Below are 16,063 nucleotides of genomic sequence, written 5' to 3' on the forward strand. Positions count from 1 at the left end.
GAATCCATTGATATCTTTGAGATATTAAAATCTTGTGGTTTTGATATTCTAAATTATGTATGTAATTTAGGGATTATAATCTAATATATAAATTTTGTTCATTACCTTTAATTTCTAATCCGCCCATCAAGAATTAAAATTAGTTAGATAATTTACACATTTAACCCATACTTTATTTACTAATTAAAATCATATAAATTTTAGTCAAATTAAATTACTTTTAATTTAAGATATATATCCATATTTTTCCATCATGTACCTATGGGAAATTTGAATTAACCATAAAAAGGCGGTTGTTGGTAATATATAATAAGTTAAAAGCACTAAAATATATAATTTATTTCACCATGCTTTATATATATTCTTGTTGCAGAAAATGTTAAAGCAACAACAGCCAAATTAGCCGTAGTTGAAGCCTGCAAGAACTTAAGTACAATTATTTTAGAAAGTGTCACTCAAGAGTCAAGGAGTAGCTTAGCTATAAGACTCATCACTGTCATGGCATCGCTAAGCTGTCATGGCAGCGACTTACGAAAGCAAGCTCATGAATAATAATAACGAATTTCTTTTTCTCTTTTTTTTTTTTAAGTTTCCAATTCACAAAAGAAACCGAGAAAGCCCTACTTTGTCCCCAGTAGCTTTAACATCCTTCTGGATTTGCTCTCTATACTCTTTGAAACTAAATTTTTTGTACAAACTTGGCTTGCTGCAGCTTTCTATCACTGTTTCGTAGGTGGGGCAGTAGAAGTATGCCGCTGAGTACCTTTCTGTCTCTTGGTTGGCAATCACTCGGTGAGTTATGCTCTTGTATACCCCATTGCTCAATGCCTGCAACACACCATCACATGGAATTTAAACCTTTTTAACTAAACCAAATTTTCATATTAAAAATAATATCTATTTTGGAAAAAGTATATATGTTACCTGATAAAAGTCACCAATGTTGACAACTAGGGCTTTAGGATTGGGTTTAACACTAACCCATCTTCCATTTCTCTTCAACTGCAATCCCCCAACTTGGTCTTGGGATACAATGGTTAGAAAATCAGTATCAGTGTGAGGGATAATACCAAACATCATGGAAGGGTATGGACAGGGAGGATATCTGTTCATTCGAAGAGAACTAGAGCTTGGTGAGCAGTTCTCTTGGAAATAATTTGCTTTGATTCCCAAATTTTGTGCTAAATATTCAGCCAATCTTTGAGCCAGGAAATTAGCTTTTTCTGCATACTCTTCAATGGTTGACCTGACCAAAAATTAAAAAGAATAATTCGATCATTAATCTTGCATACATAGATATTAATCATAGGTTTTGGAGCCTATTAACGGATCATGCTGTCTTATGAGGGTGAAGTTCAATCCATGCTGTCTGTCACTTGCAAATTCAAAAGCACATTGGGTAAGACAAGCCACAGTGACACTGATCAGGTGGCGAAGACAACAGCAGGGGGGCCATGGCGGATGGCATCTGATCTGAAGTGCCATCGAAATAGCGCCACCAGTAGGGCCTACGACGTGTTTGGCAGGTAGGTGGTAGCATAAGGACATTATACCAAGCAACTACGTACAAGATATATGGGACTAAGATGAGGTTTGAGAGTCCAATGTGTAACATTGACCATATGGGGTTTGGAAATTATACAAATTTAGGTATCTTTCTGTCCCTTGAAATCTAAATCATGAATTCTATTTAAGAACTTAACTTAGTATACTGTGGAGATCTTATGATAAGCTAAGTGCAAAGAACTTAAACTATAAGGTAATAGGGCTATTTCTCCTAAATTGATATCAAGTAATTCTATAACAGGAACAGTTCTAGGGTTTTAATATATTTTAAAAATTGGAAACTGAAGGTACCCCAATTTGATATCATAAGTTTATGAAAGATAAACGAAGTAATAAACCAGCAGTATACCATTAAATCACAGCTAATAATCATATATAAAGTATTAGATGTATCAAAACAGGTGTACAAGACAATAATTAAGAATAGTATTAGCCCAAATTCAGCCCTCATTTAAACTGATCAATCCCAAGCTTGTTCTTGCATAAATTAGTGTCCAAATTAATACCTTTGAGAACTAAAATGGAGAAACTCAAAGTTGAATGACTAGCTGTAGATATGTGTAAATGTTTAAGCTTAATTTCAATTAATTTTTTGAACAATATTACTTTTTGTTTTTGTTTTTTTCTTTTTGGTTGAATAGCCTATAAAAGTTGTTCCTTGTTATTTTTCATGTAAAGACAATGAAGTCCGACTATGGCGGGAAAAATAATATAATATAGATAATATAAAAAAAAAAGTACCTGAGCTTATTGTATTCATCCATTTTTGAGATATCTTTGAGAGATATATGCAAAGCTTCTGACCATGAAAGGTTCCTCAAGCTAGTGGCAAGAGGGTTCCCCCAACGATAGCTTTGAACTGATAAATTCAAAAAGTTGTTTTCAGATTTCTTGTCAAAAGGCTGCTGAAATACCTTGATTTGTTCTTGCTTCAACCTATTTAGAAGCTCATCTGGAACCGCATGGTTCACAATCTGAAAGAAACCCCATTCAATAGCAGCTTGACCCATCTTTTCTATGCATTCTTGTCTCTCAAGTGGTCCAAGATTCAAGTGACTAAGATCAATCAGAGGTAGTTCAAGTTCTTCAAAGCCTTCAACCGTGGAAGGTTTCTCCTCTTCATTTGCAGAGCTCTGCAAGATGGCCTTGTATTTCTCAAAAAATGGTGGTTCAATTGCCATTGCCTCACTATCTTCTCGATCCTGCTCAGACAAAAGAAAATGGAGTAAGTAGTTAAAACTCAATCAAAAGAACTACTACCGTTTATATGAATTGTAAAATCAAATGTTCATAAAGAACTTTTGAAATTGCAGAAAATGGTCCAATGATCACATGGATATGCATAATACCTACAATGAATTACTTATAGTTCAATGATCTTAGAAACAATTGAAGAAACTGAATCTTTCCAAGTGTTATTCTTGCTATAAATTTGTCAGTAGTCCTTGTGAAACCATATAAATATTATATATAGTACATATCAATATGTCCTACATCTTACTGCTTCTTATATGTTTTGATATGTCTGCAGTTACTGAGTTGTTTTCATTTTCATGACAAACAGTGAAAGACCCCTTTTGTCAACTAATTTCCAAATGACAATTAGGGAACATTGTATTCATTTCCCAAGCAACAATAGTTATCCTTGTATGGTTATATGGATTTACTCATACCATTGGAGCTGATCTTGCTTTTGCAAAGCCATCCAGAGCAGTCATTTTAACCTTTTACTGTCATACATATACATATACATATACATATACATATACATATACATATGATTTAAAGAGATTCCATGTTCTGCAGATATCTTAGTAGTGGTTCATGTTGAGTTATGAATTATCCTTTAATTCCTCCAATACAATTCCCTGAATGAGGTTAGAATTTTTTTTTCCTAACTTGGTCATGAGAGACCTTAACAAAATGTGTTGTGTTAGCTATAGGTATAGAAAGGTGCATATATGGTTAAATGAAGTGAAGTTATGTATCAAATTCTCCTCGTTAAATTACCTGATGGATATCAGCTTTGAATTTGTGTGTATTCACCTTATCTCCCTTGGCAGATTTCTGACAATGCAAGCTCATAAGCAACTACAAGGAGAAGAAAAACCCCACAAACCATTTCTGCAATTCACATCATTGGAGTTGAGGAAATTAATGATTAAAGGTAAAGTAGCAGATAATTGGATACATTCTAAGCATAAGAATATTTCACTTTTTAAAGCAATATTCCTTTGATACTGGATGACCAATCTAGGTGACATATTGTGTAGTAAACTTTGGTGTGGTCATTTTGTGTTAAGCTGTTTTTGGGTCTTTTCCTCTTTGCCCCACTTTATATGGAACCCTTTCTCAGTTGTTGGATTTATGTGTTTTTCAGCTGGTTCCTAAGATTTGTTTCATTGGCTGAGGAAAATAAGTTTAGGGCTTTTATGCTGAATTGTTTATTTATCATGAAACTCACTTAGAAGATAAGCACTATATAGCTAAATGTAGGAAGAACTTTAATAAATAAATAAATAATCTATCTTAATCACACATATATATATAGTCAACACTTACCTTTGAATTCAAAAAACATATATTGCATAGAATCCCCTACTTAACTAAACATACAGGGATTGAAATGCAAGGGAATGAAAGTACTAAAACGAGAGGGTAAAGCTGTTAGAAAAGAAGAGTTATAAGTGAAAAAGCAATGCAGTAAATAACATAAATTTCTAGGGTTTTTATGGGAATTGTGAAGGGAAGACTGATAAGTAATAATAAACCCATTGTATATACAACCAGAGAAACAGGCTTATATATAATAGAAATTTATACTATTGGCTGAAAGAAACTAATGGCTAAAGCATAGAACACGCGTCTAAAGAAGTTATCAGAGAACAGGCTTATATATATATATATATATATAAGAGGCTTTCATTGCCAATGGAAAGTCCTTTCGACATTATAGCTAGCTGTTAATGTTTGCTGCAAGCATTTCAATGAAAACTTCAGTCATCTTATCTACAATTATTTTCTTGTCTTTCCACCAATATTTTTTCATCAAGGTTTGGACCTCTCCTTTTACTGGCTGAAGCTTAAACTTCTCATCATTTCAATATTATATAGGGGGGACATCACCATTAAAGACCATCCAAAAAGACTTTTTAAAGCTATTCTATATATATATATATATATTGAAAATGATGAATAAATTTATTGATTATTGTCGACCCTAATTTAAGTGGTGGTATATTTCTCCATAATAATTTTTATGGTATAAGACATAAGTTATGTGGTATATCCCAACACTTATAAAATTTAATGAAATAATTATTTAAGTTTTTAAAAGAGTTGCACTTGCTAGGATTTTGTGCAATGTGCTTTCTACACCATGCAAACAAAGTGTGATCTAGTTTTTGACACGAGAGGCTCCTTTTAATTATTGTCTTAAACATAATTTTATGCTATTAATTGTGGTTTCAGGTCGATCAGTCGATAGTTAAGTCACTTTCACTAGTGTATCCAGTGGACTTTTTTTGCTCTAATAAATTATTTGGTAATAAGGCAATTAGAAAGTCATTCAACAGGATATATGACGATTAAGATTCCTTTATACGTTTCTGGCAAGACAAATAGAAAGATTGTTTTGAAAGAGGAAAACGTGTGCATTTTATTTCAATACCAAATAGTAATCCAATATGATGTTTTGCTCAACTAGTAGGTTTCCTTTACTTTTTCCTTTTGCTTCAAAACCTTTTCACAACTCTCATAAAAAATGTGAGCAAAAAAGTTCAGTATTTCTTTTACGATTTTAATGAGAATCAATCCATAACATTGCAACAAGTTTCTTCTATATCAAAGATTGACTAAATGCAAGATTGAGACCTTAGAAACTTTAACATCTCAAGTTTGAGTCTCACCTTATGTAAATGCGTGGATTTTCTTTCAGTTTAATACTTGTAATAATTATTTTATTAAAATATTAAAACTAAAAAAATATATCGAGACAATGAAAATTTCAAAAAAAAACAAGAAAAGAAGCATAAGTTAGAAATGATATTTTTTGCCCTCATTAAAAGGATACCATTATTTAGTGTGACTGCCTACCAAATGAAGAAATGTACGTTTAAGATATTCAACATTTTTCATGCTCCTACAACCTTATCCTCATCCCCTTTCATGTGGAAATGAATGTTGACATTATTAGACTAAAATTTCCATGTTGCTTTGGTTTTATTAAATCTATGTTGTGCCTGGGAGACAATTTTCCGAGAAAAAAAGAAGAGAGAGAGAGAAGTTGATAAGACTTTCAAATTAAATACATAAATTAGTATAAAAAATTATTAGGTTGATCTCTAATGGTTCTGGATTGACGATCATGAAGAATGGATGTTGGACCAAACACACATGAATAGATTGTGAAATAATTGATTAGAAAAGAAAGTTCATTCTACTGACAGATAGAATTTGAAGTGGATGGAGCTATGGTGGTATCCGTATATGTCAGTGATTTGTTAGTATAGCTTAAGAGGAGAAAGATAAGATGTCGCATACAAAAATAACCAATGGAAAATTTTATTATATATATCTTTTTCTAGTCCTAAATTTTATTGTTTATAGTTCTTTTCTAATTCTTAAATAGGAGGATAATGTGCTTCAGCACACTCGAACTCATATCTTTCTGCACTAACAATAATACTGATGCCAATTGAATTAAGACTTAATCAGTAATTATAATTTTTTTTGTTAAAAAGTAGATTACATCCACGTATGATACGAAAAATAATTTGATTGGCCCTTAAAAGCTATCTCCAACTCAATGTTAGGCCTTTTTCATGTCAAGAAATATCTGATTTTGGTTAACTTTATTTTGATGATTTGTTTAAATATGGTTGGTTTGTCAGTCTAAAATAGTCAATTATTCAATAGAAAAGAATATGAATCTTGTTTTCTTGCACTAATTGGGTAATTGGTCTATGGTTCAAGGGATGTGATGGGATTAATGATGTTTTAGTTCTATTGGGATTTCTCACCTAGGTTGCCTACTAATTAGCAATGCCTTTAACCATGCTTTTGGGGTCAATTGGATAATTGGTCTATGGTTCAAGGGATGTGTTTGGGGGTTAATTGTAGGTTAATGAATAATGATGATGTGTTAATTAGGACATTATTATGCAATTGGTAATTAGATAATATTAAAAAATTATGTCATGTTATATCATGTAATGGCAAACGAAATAGTTTCACTTGAATTTTCAATGATACATCTCTTGCTTGAGAACGACCTAGGGTATTAAGGTTATTTGATGGGTTAGTTTGGGGATTTTCAAACTAAGAAAGAGGAGAAGGAAAGAGAAAGAGAAAAAACTAAAAAATATTTGTATATTTTACGACTCACACATCACTAATAGATAATTCTTATAAATCAAATGTCCCGGCATAGAAATTGAATGAAAATCTTTAATCAATAGACCAAATGTCTGATCCAAAATTCTTAGTTAGTTTGTATCTAATTATTTATATAAATGATTATATATTATTATTTATGTTGTGTCATGTTTCTATTCTTTTTGTCTTATATTTCTTTTCAATCATAATTTTTCATTATTTATTATAATTCATGATTTGGTTTTAACTTAAATAACATTCTAGTATAATTAATTAGTAATTAATGCTGGAGGACGTAAATTCGAGTGTGTTGAAGTATGTTATCCTCTTATTTATGAGTTGGGAAGGGGTTATAGATAGTTGTAAGTATTATGTCAAAGAAAATTACCAGAATTGGTAAAATTTAAGGTAATGAGGCAACAGTATTATGAGATTTTAAAATAAAAAATTCTATTGCATCATATTTTACTTCTCCATGCTCACGTAAAAGAATGAATTACATTTAAAGTTAAAAGCCCTAGATTATCACAGACAGAATTTTCATTGCTCTCTTTTTTAAATGAAATCACAAAAATTTCGAAATTTTTAACTTTATCAATAAATCAAATTTTCATTTTACTTTTTTTTCTTATAATTTGCGTTCTTGTTAACCCAAAGAAATATACAATTAAATGACTTAATAGAGAGTAGGGCAGACATAGGAGAATAGTTAAGCAAATAAAACCTGATGCATCTAACTTCCTAAGAAAAAGGGATAAGAAATTGGGCATTGGCATTGTCTGCCATAATATCCATGTAAACAGTCAGTATTGCAGATTTCTAGAGCATGCCCAATAGGAGCAAATCGACACTTAAAAGAAACATACAATTACAAAACCTGTCGTGTCGAAAAGAAAACCCAGGGTTGTAATATATATATTGGTATATAGATTTTTTTTTTCAATGGGGTTTGGTTTGTAGGGTTGGAATTTGGGGCAAAAGGTTCACGTGGTACCCTGCCTGCTTTTGCATGTACTTCACGTGGTAACCCAAGGGCATTGCTTACAAGAAAACATATATGCATGAGATAGATGGAGCCCAGCCAGGCGTGGCCTCTGCACTTCGCAACTGCCGAGCTTTATTTTGTGTCAGTCGGGCGTCAAGCCACGGTCGGGGAATTGGATTGGGTGCTGGATCCATGGTCTACTAGGAAAACATCTATCTATTCTTGACATGACTTCTTTAGCTTTTGATATTTAATTTTAATATAAAAAAAATCCTTTCAATCTCAATTTGCTCACGTGTCCATCCCTCATTAAAACTAAATGTCTCCACTCCAAACTCTCCCACTTTCCTTTTAGGATTTATTAGCTATTTAGCTCTTGAGTTATACCTTTATTTATATATATATATATTCATTTTGATATTTAAATTTTGTTAAGTTACCTATTTTGGTACTTAACAGATAACGATGTTAAAAAAGTGATATCGTCAACGACATGACAAATTGATTAGTGACATGGCATGTTGACCAGTGACATAGTATGTTGACTAAGTTGATCAGGCGTTGACCAACTTTTAACTGGCGTTGGTCAACTATTGATTGGTCAAAAATCATTATAAATTATTTATGTTATAAAATAAATGACAAAAAAGTAAAAAGAACTAGCAATAGGAGAACAGATAAAGAAATATGAATTTTATCCATCAATAAGGATAGATACAATGCTTCTCCAAAACCTATATCTATAAATTATATAAAATTCTACTTTTAATGAACATTAGAGTTCTAATGTATATCAAACTTCTTATCCTAATGAACATCTACTTTTATAATAATAGAATATTTATAACACTTTCCCTTGGATGTCCATGGATGGATAATGCATCTAGTTAAAACTTTACAAAGATAAAAAGCTTCTGCGAGAAAAATTTTAATAAAGGAAAAAGAGTACACATATCTATAATACGCATAACATACTACCTCATTAAAAATCTTACCATAAAAACTGAATGGGACCAAACTTCGATTAAGGGAAAAAGAGTACAATGTGTATTTATTCCCCTCATGACATCACATAATATCTCATATTTTACGTATTGAATCTTGAATACTAGCTTTTCAAATGATCACTTGAACTTATTTGATAAATGTTTAGATCATCATTTTTCTCGAAGTCATGAGTGAGGAAGAATTTTAAAGAAATATATTTTGATCTCTTCAAGAATTCCAACAATAATTATAACAAACTTTAATCATGATTCTTGTATAATAATACATATGTTCAATCAATCTAACAAATATTTACGCAATTGTATTGAACAATTTCCCATAACTTTTATATGCTTCTAGCATTCTTGTAACAGCCCGAAAGTCAATAGTGTTGGAAAACGCGATTTCGAGACTTCGTCTCCGTAAATCAGATTTGTGAATATATTAGTAAATATTTACAAAATTAATATTATAGGTTAATTGAGTTTTGATTAAATAATTCTATCAAATTAGTGATTAAGGTGTAGGGACTAAATTGTAAGAGTGACAAAAATTAAATTACTAAAGATTTTAAATGGAAGTCTTGCAATGTGGTAATAATACCACATAGAAAGTTTAGTGGACGACAAGGGAGTGTGAAATATATGTGTATTTGTAATATAATAATAAAATAAATGAAATAAAGCATAAGGAATAAAATGCCTTAATGGATTGAAAAGAGAAAACAAAAATTCTCTAATCCTCCTTGCATGCCAAAACTAGAGAAAGAATAAGAGGGATTTCGGCCATTGAATTTTAGACTTTGAATCTCAATTTGGTTAGTGCAATTCTATAATCTTTATGTTTTTTGAATCTCGAGAGCTTAATCTCGTTGACACGTGTATTATTTTTCGGAACTGTTAAAGATTTAGAAAGTTTTCATTGATGAATATTTGATGTTTTAGGTACTAATTTGATAGATTTTAAACTTGTAGTTGAAAATTGACTAAATTGTGAAGTAATTTTATAGCTTTGTTCAATAGGGACTAAAATGAACATATTTCAAAATTTCTAGTAAGAATGAGAAATAGGAAGTCCAAATGTGACTATAGTGAAAATGGATTTTAAATATGAGTTCTAGAGTGAAAGTTATGTTAGTCTCGATTTTAGAGACTAAATTGAATAAAATAAAAATTTTGCATAAAATTTCAATTGAATATGAAATTTGTTTGTGTATTGATGAATTATTATGTTTGTTTTAATCCGTAGCTAACGTCGACCTAGACCCTTCAAAAAAGAAAAGAAAAGATAAATTTATCAACGAATAGCTCAAAATTTACTATTTGCATTTCTATAATCCGAGCTACATTGATTTGCTACATTATGAATTGTTTTGCATGGTAAGATCATAAGGTGAGTTTATTTTGGTAAAAATGAATTGAATTGTTTTGATTGAATCAGTTGATGGTGGCATGGACTAAATTGAATATTTATGAAATTTATTGTATATTGAAACAAATGAAAATTTTAATCTATATAGTGATGAATTACATGGTTTATGTATGGACCAATGAATTGATGATGAGATTATACTATGAATTGAGATATTGATATATATAAATGAAATTGAAAAATAGTTACCCTATTAATTGTTCAGGTAGTGTCGGGTATAATTGGCATGCCATAGGATAGAAATAATTCAAGGCTACTTCAACTACAAGTCAATGAGGCACTGGGTGTCAAATCACTTCGGCTATATCGATGAGCACAATGCGTAACTTATTACTTCAGATTGGTCCGATGAGGCACTAGATGCCAAATTGGTGTGATGGTTGTATTCGTGTATTTGTCCAAATCTGAGTCAAGTTAATAGAGAGTTAAAAATTGTATAATGGAATGATAAAGGCATAATTGCAAAAAAAAAACCCCCTCAATGTTTGGGGCTTGGTTTTGTGCCTTTGACCTTTTTATTTTTTGATTGACACCCTCAACATTACGATTTTTTAATAAATCAGCCCAGTTTTAACGGTCAACTTAATCAAATTGTAGGTCAACATAATAGCTCATGTGGCATGCCACATAAGCGCACGACGTCATAGATGACATCATCTATGTAACAAAATTTTTTCTCTCATTTTCTCTCTTGCCAAACACTACTTTTTTCTTCAAAACACATGGTTGCTGCCATTTTTTTCTCTCATTAACTCTCTTGCCAAACACCATTTTTCTTCTTCAAAACATATGGTTGGCTCATTTCATCTACAAGAATCTCCATTACCATGATTATAATCATGCTTTTGTCTAATTTTTGTAAACCCACACCTTAGCCTTTTATCCAATGGCAGTTGAAGCTTCTCATATGAATCATTTCCCTCCTCAGTTAATCACCAACAGGTTCATCTTCTAATTACCTATCTTCTTCTTTTTTTTCTTTATAACAGATGGATTTTATCGTTTACTTTATTTTCCATGTTTGTTCTTATTTTATTGACCAGCTTTTGGTGGTCGAAGCTGAATTAACTCTTTCATCAACCCATAACCATCCACACCCCATTCTTCCTTGGCCATATCACCCAAAACCTCCATTGATGGTGAAAATATTGGCGTAAAAAGAACAGCGAGTGTTACAGGACATGGAGACACTAAAGATGCTATTCCACCTGACATTTCTGCTCGAATTATAAACGAACTCGTATTTCACGAAGCGTAAGGAGCAAACCGGTTGTTGCTGTTATTGAATTTCTTCTTGTTGTCATACAATTTTCTGGCTTTTAATCGATTCTAATTTTGAAGATCGTTAAGAGTCGGAGGTTTGTATCCTTGAGTATTACTACCGGAATAAGAGAGAACAAAAAAATAGCAGAAACAGAACCCATGGCTAAAGTCTTATTCTCAAGCTTCCAAGAATCTTTACTGAATGAAACTTTTTTTCCCTTCCAATTGTTATTATGATTGAAAGAAGAGAGTTTCTTGTTAGGGTTAGGGTTTTGGTTTGGGTCCTGAGATTGCCAAGGCTTGTAGCTTCGATTCAACATCATCGGAGGTGGTGGTTGAGTCATCATCTGAGGACCGAAGTTTATAGGCTGAGATTGAGACACCGCCAATTGATTCATCACTTGAGAGTGAGCCGCTGACGCCATCAACTGATGAAACTAATTCATCATCTGCGGCTGAACTGAAACTTTGACCTGAACCGTGTTCATCATCATTTACGGTGGATAATTCATCATCTTAGCCTGATCATTCATTTTCTTTTATAAAATAAAATGAAAAACGAAATCAAAGAAATTCGAAGAGAAAAAAGAAACCCTAATTTTTCAGTTTTAGAGTTGAAATTTATAGCCAGATTAAACAATTTACTACTGATCCGTTAATTTCCTTTTGGTTCTTTTAGTTTTCCTCAATCTAAAACTGAAAATTAAGAGAAAAAAATGAGAGAAAAAATTTTGTTAAATAGATGACGTCATCTATGACGTTGTGCGCTTATGTGGCATGCCACATGGGATATTATGTTGACCTACAATTTGATTAACGATCAACTCACGTTGACCGTTAAAACTGGGTTAATTTCTTAAAAAATCGTAATGTTGAGGGTGTTAATCAAAAAATAAAAAGGTCAATAGCACAAAATTAAAAGCCCCCAAACGTTGAGGGGTTTTTTTTTGCAATTATGCCAATGATAAATTGTGAAAAGAATTAGTGTGATAATTGACCATGTTATTTGTTAAATAAGTTCGATAGTGACTAATAAATGTGGTTTTTCATCGTTAAGATATCAACAATGGGATAAAATGTTTTGATGATATAGTAATATTAGAACATTATGAAATGCCTTGTACACTTTATGATCTTCACATCATTGACTTGAATGCCTTATTTTATGCATTAAAATTTGGATTATATAAACATTACTAAGTTCATACTTAGCGTGCAGTTTTATTTTCCTGTGCGCAAATCAGGTTTTGATTTTATGTTCACTTGTCAACATCAACATCCAACTACAATCCCAAACTCAAAAATTTGATGATATTTTTTTGCTTGTAAATGGCATGTACCTAGGAGAGTCTTGTGATTATACAATATTATAGTTGTGGATGATGGTTTGGTATTTTGGTATGGTATATGTATATGTATATGTATATGTATATGTATATGTATATGTATATGTATATGTATATGTATATGTATATGTATATGTATATGTATATGTATATGTATATGTATATGTAATAGTTTGTTGATAATTAAATGAGTTTAATGAATGTCAAATTGTCACGTTAATGTGGGTAGTGAAATGGGTGAATGATATATGTGAATTTGAATTGTATAATAGATGGTGTTTTTGATAAATGAATAAGGTATGTATGTTCAATATTTTAAATAGTGGATGAGTGATATGTCATGAATAGGATTTGGCTATATAAATTAGGTGATGGGATGGTAGGTAGGACACTTGAGTTGAATTTGTATGTTTTAGCAAGTTTGGTGTATAATTTGTAGGAATAAATTGTGAACCATATTAAGATGCTTGAGTGGTTAAATTTAATTATATATAATTGGTCATTTGAGGTGCCATTTGAGGCATATTGGTTTTTTGTATGATTAAGCTAAAAATGAGTCAAATTGGTATATTTCTATTGAGTTTTATACAAGTTGGAAGTAGGCATTAATGCATTTAAACATAGGTTATGTTTGGAACATGGTTAGGTATGAATTAGGTCCTTAATGACACATTTTGTGGCACACGGCCATGTCTCACACACGGACCAGTGACACGGTCGTGTGCCATTAAAATATAGCTTGTATAAATAGCACACGATCTTCGATTGTTACACAGGTTGGCTACACACCCCTGTGGCTAGCTATTGGTATGCTCGTTTGTTTCGCACGGCCTCAATTTGTTACACGACCCAACGACACGACCGTGTGACTTTTATTGAATAATTTCATTTTTGACCAACACGGCCACAATGAGTTACACAGTTATGTGACTCCAGTTTCACACGATCATAGCTTGCCACACGGCCTGGGTACACGACCGTGTGACCCTTGTTTGCACAACTAACCTTCTTTTTTGTAAAAGTTTCAAAATGATTCTTGTTTGAGGTCAGGTCGGATCAATTCTAGATCTTTCGTAAGTTCGGTTTTGTTTGTTAAGCATGATTTATGTGAACATAAGTAGTTATTCAATGTTTAATTGAATTTATGGGAATTATAAATTGTGTGTATTTGATTTTTGAATTGTTGTAACATCTTATCACTCGGGTCCAACGACCAGACCTGGTAAAGGTTGTTACAATTCTAAATCCTTCAAAAATTTTAGTATAAACTTCACTAAATAATGACTCATATAAAGGTTTATAACAATATTGATTAAACGCATGTCAAATCTTTCATAAACTGTCAAGCTAATAAGGTACCTAAATGTTATTGCATCTATTGCAAAAAAATATTATATATTCTCATAATCAATGTCAGGACTTAGAGAAATATTTCATTTTTCTTATTTCGTTTTTGCAAACCTACTCATTTGTACCCTCACTAGTTTTATACCTTTAGATGTTTAGCCTACTGATCCAAAAACTTCATGAATTTAATTCTACTTGAATTGCATATTTTTATTTTAATTTAATAAGCGTGTTTTTATTTTTAAAAAATTTAAAAAAATAAAAACTAGTTTTTAAAAGTATAAATATAACCATAAAATTTTTTCTAAATGGCATGTTTGAAACCATGATTTAAGTTAAAAAATCCATACATATTCTTTATTTGAATAAAAAATAAAAGGTTGGCTTTGAATTTGTTCAAATCCAAGTCCAACTTCATAAAAGTTAAAAGTTAAATTTTGGATTTTAAATTCCATTTTAAAACTTGGAATTTTCAAAATCCAAGATTGATTAAAAAAAATAAAAATATTTTTATTCTTTCTTTTTTCACATTTACTTCAAAACTCAAACAATAAATAATTAACTTTACTCATAATATATCATCAACGAAACTCAAGATTCTCAAAATTGGATCTGTAGGCAAACTAGTCAAACCATCGTTCTCAGTTCAATCGATCCAATTGATTTGATTGAATAAATTATTAAAAAAAAATTAGGTAAATTCGGTTCAACTTGTTCAACTATCGGTCTGATCTGTTCAACCAATTCACGAGTCAACCAATTTGACCCATTATTCCGAATTGCTACCCGAACCAATTCCCTATCCAATCGATCTGATCGGTCAGTCCAATCCATTTTTGAAAACAGTGACGAAGCATCATGCATTTAATCTAATTTCCACAATTTTAATTTATAAGCCCCTTACTTTTTATTTATAATTTCCATAATTAGGCCACCAATTTGCTGGTCTAACCAGTTCAGTTGGCTCGATTGATCTATCCAGTTCTATTAAATAATTAATTAAAAAAATCATAAAAATAAAAAATATTAAAAAATTGATTCAACCGGTTCAACGCCCAATCAATCGGTGTGTGACAGATTCTAAGTCAACCAATCTAATGCTTTTTTCTATACTGATACCTTGGTCGATTCCTGATTTGACTAGCTAGTCCAGTCCGATTCAAACAACAAAATTCAAAACATCCTAAATAATTAAATTAAAAAATTATTTTTAAGGCTTAAAATTAATTGAAATTCAAGTCTAAATTTGAATTATCTAAACAATAAATTTAAATTAATCCAAAATTTTCAATTTTACATAATTTAAATTCCAAACAAATAATTTAAAAACAATAAATTTATAAATCATAAATTTTAAAGCTAAAATTTTAAAATCTAAATTCAATTTTCAATTACAAAACGGTACTTAAAGTAACTTGAGGATAAATAGTTAGTGAATTAAAAATTAGAAAATATTAAATATTAACTTTTCAAATAAAAAAAATTATCAAAAAAAAAACCATTAAAGATTGAATTGACATAAAATAGGGAAACCTTATAACCTTTTTCGCCTTCAAAATGGATTTTTGTATACAAAAATTGTGCTTCTATGTGAACTTGATATGGGCTCCAGCTCATGCATCATAGGCTTCATGGGCTTAAGTGGGCTTTGGGTTGGATATTATGGGCTTGCTTTCTTCTTCTTTTTTTAATGATGTTAAATCATTTTTATTTCCAATATTACTTTTATTTAGAGGTGAGTAAAATTGCATTCGATTAAAAA

At 31.0% G+C, this 16,063-nt stretch overlaps 1 protein-coding gene across 1 annotated transcript; it reads right to left on the reverse strand.

The window, feature by feature from the left end:
- Positions 1-308: 308 nt before the first annotated feature.
- LOC107928634 (gibberellin 2-beta-dioxygenase 8) lies at positions 309-3,689 on the reverse strand. The gene is made up of 4 exons (XM_041086976.1): positions 3,577-3,689; positions 2,308-2,768; positions 925-1,246; positions 309-828 (listed from the first exon to the last, which is right to left on the reverse strand). Exons 1-4 carry the CDS (start codon positions 3,649-3,651, stop codon positions 598-600), a joined length of 1,089 nt encoding a protein of 362 aa, XP_040942910.1. The 5' UTR covers positions 3,652-3,689; the 3' UTR covers positions 309-597.
- Positions 3,690-16,063: the final 12,374 nt, after the last annotated feature.

This window comes from Gossypium hirsutum, chromosome D01, assembly GCF_007990345.1.
Source record: "Gossypium hirsutum isolate 1008001.06 chromosome D01, Gossypium_hirsutum_v2.1, whole genome shotgun sequence".
NCBI classification, from domain to species: Eukaryota; Viridiplantae; Streptophyta; class Magnoliopsida; order Malvales; family Malvaceae; genus Gossypium; species Gossypium hirsutum.